The sequence below is a fragment of the Hippoglossus hippoglossus genome, chromosome 10 (assembly GCF_009819705.1).
Source record: "Hippoglossus hippoglossus isolate fHipHip1 chromosome 10, fHipHip1.pri, whole genome shotgun sequence".
Lineage (NCBI taxonomy): Eukaryota > Metazoa > Chordata > Actinopteri > Pleuronectiformes > Pleuronectidae > Hippoglossus > Hippoglossus hippoglossus.
The window spans coordinates 16,599,548-16,608,834 of record NC_047160.1 but is presented as its reverse complement, the minus strand read 5'-3'; the positions used below and the strand labels follow the sequence as shown (position 1 = coordinate 16,608,834).

General features: G+C 41.8%; 1 protein-coding gene across 2 annotated transcripts in view; it reads left to right on the top strand.

Moving 5' to 3' along the window:
- ndst1a (N-deacetylase/N-sulfotransferase (heparan glucosaminyl) 1a) overlaps nucleotides 1-8,392 on the top strand; it is a 42,212-nt gene extending 33,820 nt beyond the window's left edge. The window contains exons 7-16 of one of the 2 annotated variants that reach the window (XM_034597533.1): nucleotides 326-511; nucleotides 1,664-1,792; nucleotides 2,930-3,112; nucleotides 3,560-3,656; nucleotides 3,974-4,097; nucleotides 4,970-5,144; nucleotides 5,277-5,447; nucleotides 5,625-5,734; nucleotides 6,212-6,314; nucleotides 6,416-8,392. In XM_034597533.1, coding sequence (XP_034453424.1) covers nucleotides 326-511; nucleotides 1,664-1,792; nucleotides 2,930-3,112; nucleotides 3,560-3,656; nucleotides 3,974-4,097; nucleotides 4,970-5,144; nucleotides 5,277-5,447; nucleotides 5,625-5,734; nucleotides 6,212-6,314; nucleotides 6,416-6,535 — 1,398 coding nt within the window. In that variant the 3' untranslated portion in view covers nucleotides 6,536-8,392. The remainder of the gene's footprint in view (nucleotides 1-325; nucleotides 512-1,663; nucleotides 1,793-2,929; nucleotides 3,113-3,559; nucleotides 3,657-3,973; nucleotides 4,098-4,969; nucleotides 5,145-5,276; nucleotides 5,448-5,624; nucleotides 5,735-6,211; nucleotides 6,315-6,415) is intronic. The other variant, XM_034597532.1, reaches the window with a different exon arrangement.
- Nucleotides 8,393-9,287: the final 895 nt, after the last annotated feature.

The following is a 9,287-nucleotide window of genomic DNA, read 5'->3' as shown; positions in this document are numbered from 1 at the left end:
ACTCACCACGGCTCAATTACTGCAGGTCACTTTTACAGTTTCAGAAACAAAGCTGCAACCAGCATCACAACGGGCCAAACAACCAACCATTTCCAAACAGGCAAGTTTAGAATGGCCACTGCAATAGTGGCCATTCTAAACTTGCCTGTTTGGAATGCTGATCGTATATTGTATCAGAAAGGGGTCTGATGCCTTGAAAATCTTAAGCATTTTAACTTACTCACAGGTGAATATCATGGTTTTTAGTGAGTCTTGCTTCTGGCACCTTTCCATTCTCTCTTCATCTTGTCTCTTTAACTGTCACTTGTGTATTTTCGTCCTCCAGGAGCACGGGATCCCCACTAACATGGGCTACGCGGTAGCGCCACACCACTCCGGCGTCTACCCTGTCCACATTCAGCTGTACGATGCCTGGAAGAAGGTGTGGGGCATCAAAGTGACGAGCACAGAGGAGTACCCGCACCTGAAGCCTGCTCGCTTCCGGCGAGGTTTCATCCACAGCGGCATTAGTGTAAGAGCACCACTCATACACCCTGGCATCCATAAGGCCTCATTATCTTGTTACCTCCAGCCTGTTGCTTTTCCTCCACTTTGCTTCTAAACACCCATTACTTTTCAGCCAGTAATCCCTTTCAGGGTTCTTTTTTACCACCTACATATGCTATCCATCATTCATTAATTATCACGCCATCTCCACCTCCTCCAGTTCTTTTGTATTTATTCCTATCCCAAGGCCAGCGGTTGTTCTCCATCCTGCATTTGTCCATCATCCTCGATTCCTCCTTGACTACGTCTTGTCCCCAAAGACGCACAGTGGAATCTTATTTTCTTTTACCACATATCAATGAGACAACAGAAGTCCCGAAAGAAGCCAATCATCTCATTAGTCTGGCCGCGCTGTTGTATTCTTCCAAGGAGTGGGAGACGTAATGTAGTCAAGTGAACCAGTCTTGCATGAGACACCTGTCTGAGTCGCGCTGCCTAGCAGGCTTCAGCGCCATAACAGAGACTGACATCTCTGGCAACAGCATAGGTGGAGCGTGCACACAACAACTCACCGAAATGTCAACAGTGAAATGTCAGGAAAAAAACTGCACTTTATTTAGCTTCACAGCAGTAGCTGGTGCTGAATAATACAGTTATAAGAACAAAATTGAAGTTGAATATTATATTCAAGAGGCTCAAAGGAAGGGAAAAAATCCTTATCTATTTTTCCCAGGTTGACCTTCAGCACTGATAGGAAACAGTGCAGCCTCAGTCCAGCTCCTTTGTAGCGTTGGCATTCAGTCGGCCTGTGTGGTCTCTCTGCTCTGTTCCCGTCCTTGAGATAGTGCTGTATGAATGGACAGTCTCCACTGCTCACTGATGATTGATATTCAGTTCCCCAGACACTTTGAACTGCAAAAGCCTTTCCATGAATTTTCATATAGATTCAGTGAATAAAAGGTTTGCTTTGGCCAGATGAGCTGCATAATATGAATGTTTTTTTATTGAAAGCAAACAATGTGTGGAGTAACAGCCTGGAGTAGTGACGGCTCCGCTCCGCTCTCAGCAGAGGCCTGATGCTCTGTGTGTTATTGCTGAATGCATTGCTTTGTGGTTTTGTTTTTTGTTTTGTTTTGTTGTTCTTTTTTAGGTGACATTGTGTTTGTTTGTATCACAGGTGCTGCCGAGGCAGACGTGCGGCCTTTTCACACACACTATCTTCTACAAAGACTACCCCGGCAGTCCCAATGAACTAGACAAACTCATCAACGGAGGAGAACTCTTCCTCACCGTTCTGCTGAACCCAGTGAGTGAAATAACACAAGCACACGACAAAAGCTTTTGTCTCGTGAACATAGAAAACCCATTTAACTGGTGGTCTAAAGTAAAATTTAGATGAGCGAGAGAACAGTGACTCATCGGTGTCTCATTCAGTGACGTCGACGTCATGCTTTCTCATTTGTGTTAAAGCTCCTTTTTATTAGAGTCGAAAATACAAACAGGAACAATTACTGTTATTCATCAACATGTTTTGTTGTCGGATAATAAAAAAAAAGATTACTTTTATTATAACCATATGTGCAACACCTGCTTAATCTGCAGGTCCTTGTAAAGACAAGATAAAATAATAAATGTGCTCTGATATATGACTAATAAAATAATTAATTGAGAAGCTGGAACCATCAAATGTTCAGAACTTTGTCGTTCTATTTATCACTGAATTGTTTCAGGTCCAGAAACATTTGATGAAAACGGTTGTTTGTTGCCCTTATTATTCAATTCAATTTTATTTGTATAGCGCCAAACCATAATATAATTATCTCAAGGCACTTTACATAGAAGGTCAAGACCTTAAACATTTTAGAGAAACCCAACAGTTCCCACAATGAGCAGCACTTTGCCGACTGTGGAGAGAAAAAAACTCCCACATTAACTGGAAGAAACCTCCAGCAGAACCTGATTCAATGTGGGTGGTTGGGGTGAGCAGAGAAAAATGGGGAGGAGAAGAGAGATGGGTGGAAAAGAGAGAGAGATAGGGGAGAGGGGGAGTCAAGAAAATCTATATTGCATTAAATGTCGAAATCCAGAAATGCTCTGGTGTACTGATGACAGAAGGGAATGGTTGTTTAATTTGAATGCTTACAAGTTGGCTACCTTTGTTTATAAATCTTGTGAAAATCAACTTCAGGATGGATTATTTGTTTATTTTTGTTATTGATGCTGCTGCTCTGGTTTCTGGTTTCTTTATTTTTTTGGGGTACTTTTTCTAAATATTGGTGTCTTATCAGCCTGTTCAGGCTGTGCACATAATGTGCAAGAGGCACATAACAAAAATGAATCAATCAAAACACGAGTGTCATAGTGTAATACCGCACAGCGTGTACCAGGGAACATCTTCATCTCCTTGAATTAAACATTCTCTTCTCGTTCCGTCCATCCACAGATCAGTATCTTCATGACCCATCTGTCCAACTATGGGAACGATCGCCTCGGCCTGTACACCTTTAAAAGCCTGGTGATGTTCGTGCAGACGTGGACCAATTTAAAGATGCAGACGCTGCCGCCTATTCAACTGGCTCAGAAGTACTTCAGCCTGTTCCCCTCTGAGAGGGACCCCCTCTGGCAGGTGAGCAGAAGAGGCTGACGATGACATAATGTAACCAACACATTTTTGTTTTCACTAATGCCAAAGTTTGCGTAAGGTGGACAGCCTCCGTTTTAGTAATGGGTTGCTGCAATAAAAATAGAATATAGCTGATTATATTTCTGTTAAAGAACACGTTAAATAGGACATGATACAGAAATAGCTTGCAGATCATATCCAGACACAGTGTGTGTGTATGGCTTTGGTCATGAACAATACATTGCTTTGTTGCTCGGCCTGGATAGATGCCGTTACCCATCCTAACCTGTTTTCTTCAATGGTATTTCCTTTGTTGTTGTGCCTAGAGATCATTTGAGTAAACCGAGGTTAACAAGGTTTCTTTTTTGTTTTAATAATTTACATATATGTTGCACTTCTGCTCAAAACCAGACTTAAAACAAAGGATTGTTTATTTTTCTGTGACTACAGGATCCCTGCGAGGACAAAAGGCACAAGGACATCTGGTCCAAAGAGAAAACATGTGACCGCTTCCCCAAACTGCTCGTCATCGGCCCTCAAAAGACAGGTGAGGCGCGGTACTTCAGCACCCCCTAAAGGCCGGAGTTGGAAATTAGAGCAAGGTTTCTCATTCAGTTCAAAGTAGAAGTCGATTGACAGGTTTTTTTGCAGTTTGAATTATTTTGAGATTATTTCTTTGAAAAGAAAAAAACACAGCAATAGTGTAGTAGACTGAATGTTGAGTGTACAAAGAGAAGAATGATTTGTTGTCAAGGTCTGATGATCATAGATGACAGAATATGCACTGCCTCAAACATCTTGCTCTTTTATTTCTTTATTTTTCTCCCTCTTATCTACACCCCCGTTCTGTCTTTGCCCTCTCAGGGACAACAGCACTCTACCTGTTTCTTGGCATGCACCCCGACCTGACCAGTAACTACCCCAGCAAGGAGACCTTTGAGGAGATCCAGTTCTTCAATGGACACAACTACCACAGAGGCATCGACTGGTAAGAAACCTCACAGGCACCCTGGTACTTTGTAGTGTAGCTGTGCTGAGGCAGCAGTTAGCAATCAACTACGCCTAGTTACACTGTTAGAAATGCCCACATTATACATTTTAATGTTTGTTTTTAAATGTTTCTTTTGTTGTTGAATCCTGCTTTTTATTTGGTGAGTTCAGAATAGTATCGTAGCCGACATGTTTGTGTTCCTCTGATCACCTGTAATACTGTAAAATAAAATGTGTAAATATTGTTTTAGCACAGATACATTAAGTCATGGAGGACAAAGGTCTTGTTTAGGTGCTATAAATAATGGGCATGCAGTATAATTTAAATGTTCAGAATACTGGGGTTTTTTTCTTCAGTAACAGTAACTGTTAGTAAGGAAATGTGCAAATCCTTTAGAGTTAAACATTAAATAACCGTTAAAAACATTATAGTTTAATCTGACTCTCATTCAACAGATGGCATGTTTATGTTTAAAGGAATAAAATCAAAATGCAAATGAAGCCAGGACCCCACACAACAGCAAAACCGCTCCGAGAGTAGCAAAACAATTAACTTTTATATTATTCTTTTTCTATTTTGAGTTTCCTGGAGGTTGAATTGATTTTTAAAGATGCATCAGTGACTTCACACACTCAGCACCTGAAGAGTCAAATGCAAAATTCACTTGGCAGGCTGCACATTTCTGTGAGTGGGCTGCTCCCAAACATTAACATTGTGTGGTGTTGCTCGATGTATTTTAGTACGCGAGGTGCCGAGCGGTTGCACATGGCCGATCACCCACACAGGCAGCAGAGAAATGATGCTGATCTACGGAGAGCAAAATTCACCAGATTAACTGCTTTGCATGTTTTGTGTTTGTTGCGTGTTAGGTACATGGAGTACTTCCCTCTGCCCTCCAACACCAGTTCAGATTACTACTTTGAGAAGAGTGCCAACTACTTTGACTCTGACGTGGCCGCTCAGCGAGCCGCAGCTCTCCTGCCCAAAGCTAAGATCGTCACCATCCTCATCAACCCCGCAGACCGAGCTTACTCTTGGTACCAGGTCAGTCACAGACACTGGTAACCCAGATGAATGTCTCTGCATGTGCTGGTTTAAATAAGAGTCAGTGTTATATAATGTAATAAGGAATTGATTTCATACCTAACCTCTTGAAATGACTCACATCCCCTTCAGCACCAAAGAGCCCACGATGATCAGGTGGCGTTGAAATACTCCTTCCACGACGTCATCACTGCAGGCCACGACGCTCCAGTCAAACTACGGGTCCTCCAGAATCGCTGTCTGGTGCCAGGCTGGTACGCCGTCCACCTGGACCGCTGGCTCAACTACTACCACTCCAGCCAGGTACAGTGTGTGTTTCCATTCACATTGTGGGGGGGGCTTGTGCCATCCTTACCAGCAGTGCTTTAAAACCCTCTTGAACATGAGGAAAACGAGCTGCCGTCGAGTGAAACTCTTCAGTTTGACCTACTCGACTCCTGTTTCTGTTCTAATATTTGATTCTGTTTGTGTCTCGCTCAGCTGTTGGTCTTAGATGGACAGATGCTGAAGACGGAGCCTGCCTCAATCATGGACAAAATCCAGAAGTTTTTAAGCCTCACCAACATCATCAACTACCACAAGATCCTAGCGTGAGTATCCTTCTTCGCTCTCAATCTTTCACAGTTTAAAGTCTCCAACTGGCAGGTTTACAAATTAATTTACAGATTGATTTATACCTTTAGGCTCTATGGGTTAGGTATTGTTTGGATCTGGTAGATCCGAGTCACTGTTCAACACGTGTATGATTAAAAAAAGATCCTTGAGTGTTTTCCTTGGCCCATGGAATAAATTACACAACCAGCAGGTCACTGTCTTAAAATGTTTTGTGAAGGAACTATGGGATGGCATTGATAAGTAATCATGTATGTCATTTCAATCAGGAGTGACTTGCAGATGAAAATGAGAAGGAATTGGAAGGAAATTAAATGTATTGTGAACAAAGGAATAGACTTTGGCGTTCAGACCCCAGCAGGAAGTAGAACAACATGGAAGCAGTTAAATTGGGTGCTTTGGATCTGAAGGAGACTTCTCCTCTTAACTTAACATTTATTCTCTTTTGTGAACAGGTTCGATCCTAAGAAAGGTTTCTGGTGTCAGCTGCTGGAGGGAGGGAAGACCAAGTGTTTGGGGAAGAGTAAAGGGCGCAGGTACCCTGACATGGACGCTGAGGTAAGATCCTTAGCAAGAGATGCATGTTATGTCCTGATATTTCACCTATGTTATTTCTTTTGCTGAATTTTGATTTCATCTTTCTTTTTTCTCTCCTTCAGTCCCAGGGGTTCCTCAGGGAATACTATAGGGATCACAACATTGAGCTGTCCAAGCTGCTCTACAGGATGGGCCAGCCGCTGCCCAGCTGGCTCAGAGAGGAGCTGGTCCACACCAGGTAGCAGCACCACGTAAGGGGCAGCCCTACAGCTCAACACACTGAACCACTGCTTCTCCCTGCTGACGGACACGGGCCAGGCGGTCCTGAACTGTTGAAGATTCCAAACAGTTTTGAAAGAAACGGAAATAATTTGAGAGTTGAGGATGGGACTCCACACGAGAACTCAACACTTCTACTGTGATCTTCCCAAATGAACTAGCAAACAGTGGAGGGCAAGCTAGAGGAGAGAACAGCTGCTTTCAGCGGCTGACAGCTCCCGCCTTGAGACGCCCTTGGTACCCGACGGTGACTATGGCGGCCTCCACTGTGTCCTGAAGGAGGAGGGACCTTCAGTGTTTGATAATCACTTCCCTGCTCTTCTTTTCTTCGCATGAACTTCCTCCTGAAAATCAGAGGGTGTGAATCAAAATGTCTGAAGCTTGAGCAGTTGGGAGACGTCCGCTCTGGAAAAACAGGGCGACGAACGAGAACCGCCGCTGTCTCCGGCTATGAGTTGCGTTGTTTGGAGCTCATGAGAACACGCTACGTAACAGTGACTAAATATATGAGAGCCCGGTTTACTGGAGAGACATTGGTTGCAAATGCCTTTGACATATATGTTTTTATGAGCGGAGAATGGGAGATCTGGCGTCTTGACTCAGGCTGCATGTTGTAGCCTTACTTGATAGGCCTTGGTAGAATCTAGTTATCACATTTACAAGTGCCAGGACAGAGTCTTTATTTAACTATTACCACATGGACGTCTGAGGGGTTGTTTTCCTTTTATTTTTTAGAGGTTTTATTTTTTTTATTTTCTCTGATTTTAATTTTAAAGTTTCTGTAATTCTGACAGCAATGCGTTATTGTAGAATGTTCCACAACTAAACATCTTAGCTCAGTCTTCTCCCTATAGGCCACATGTACTCTACAGTTAGTTCAACTGTTCACCTCAGCCGCCTCTTATGTCACTTCCAACTGAATTGGCTGAAGCCGGAGCAGCAGGATGGACGTCGAAAGCACAATATTTAAGTGAACATTGACTCTGAGCGTATACAGGTTACGGGAAAGCACACTCACTAACAAAACCGGCTTCTACTATAATCTGTGAAGAAGATCATAAGCTAGCTACTGTATGTTTAATCCAAGCACTCTGGGTCAACAGATTCAGACAGTGTACAGAACAAGACTGTGCTTCTCAAAATCCCTTAGCAGCATTTGGGTTTTTGTCGAAACTGTATATTTTGTCTCATATTTTATTTCATTTCTTTTACTAGATTCGTTTTTTTTTTTTTTTTTTAGAGAGAGGGGGGGGGGGCTGTCTCTGGGAAAAACATGTAAAGTTGCCAGGCAAACCGACAATGTCCCCGTTCGGATGTTAGGTTGTCGGTCAAGGTGTTACCACTGCAACTAGATGTCAAGCATAGATAACAAGAAGCTGCTCTTACTGCAATAGTTTTGTACAATGTCCTGATGTGATAACAAATGCACATGTCGGTCCTTTTTATTTCCTGACTTTGTAATGTACATATTACGCAAACCCCCCTGGGTAGACCTAAATTATTGAATGTGTTTGGGTTTACGCTCTCCATCGGCCCATTCCTCTAGTGTGAAACGTCAGTGCTGTGCTGAGGGGAGTCTGGATCATTTCATGTGTCGCTAAGATTGTTTCCTCTCATGTCCTCTCACTGCCAACTATTGTACAGAGGTACTGAGTCTCTCCATATAAAGTATTAAGTGATAACACATAACAGCAATGATGGTACTAATCTCCTGGACTGTATGATAAAGATTTGTAATTGTTGTCAATAATTTTTACAGTGTAACTAATATTGTCGGTGCTTTTTAATTTGCAAATAAAACACCACTGTATTTTTCAGTAGTTTTGCTTTTGTCATCGAAGTTGAATTCAAACAAAACTTCAAGGGCATTATGCTTTCATCCTATGTGTTTGTGAGCAAGATTCTTACAGAGACAACTGAGCAGATTACCGTGGAATTTAGAGGAAGGATGTGATTTTAGTTAGGGAAGTAACAATTCATTGTTGGTGTGGATCCAAATCAGGGGGCAGATCCAGGATATTTTTCTTTCATTTTCTTCAACGTTGAGAAATAGGTAGTTTCCCAATATTTTCATCGTTTACCCAGGGAAATAATTCATAGATTGTGATTTTTCACATTAAGTGAACGATATTTTATAGTTTGTGCTATTTGGTGCAGCTTGATTGAATTTAAGGCGACTGTTTGGCCTTGGTAGAGGTTTGTGTCATTCCAGTTGAATGATATTGAATTGATTGACCGTGACCATGTTAGAAAAGAAACGAGCAAGAGCTGCTGTAACAGGCTGCAACTGGTGAGGCCATTTGTAAAGTAGGGTTAAAGTAAAGGCAAAAGAGAAATAGTTTCTCTTTTGCCTTTACTTTGCTTGATTGATTTTTCTTTTTGGTTTCACTTCCTCACGAGATAGTTTTGGGAAGAAATTAACAAGAAATTTACAAGAAAGCCGTGTTTGTTCATCATAGTTAGGGGGGAAAAAATGAATCTGCCAAACAAGCAATCCCCCTGTTTCAGGAAGTAAACAGTAAATTACTATGATTATAAATATTGAAAAATAGAAGTAATTCACATTATGGTTACTCACTACTGACAAATGTGTCAGAAGGAAAAGGGTTTATTAGTTATGTTACTCTATAAATCACTTTGTAAGTACATCAGAGAAACATAATATACAAGTGTGTGTGTGTGTGTGTGTATTTATATATATATATATATATATAT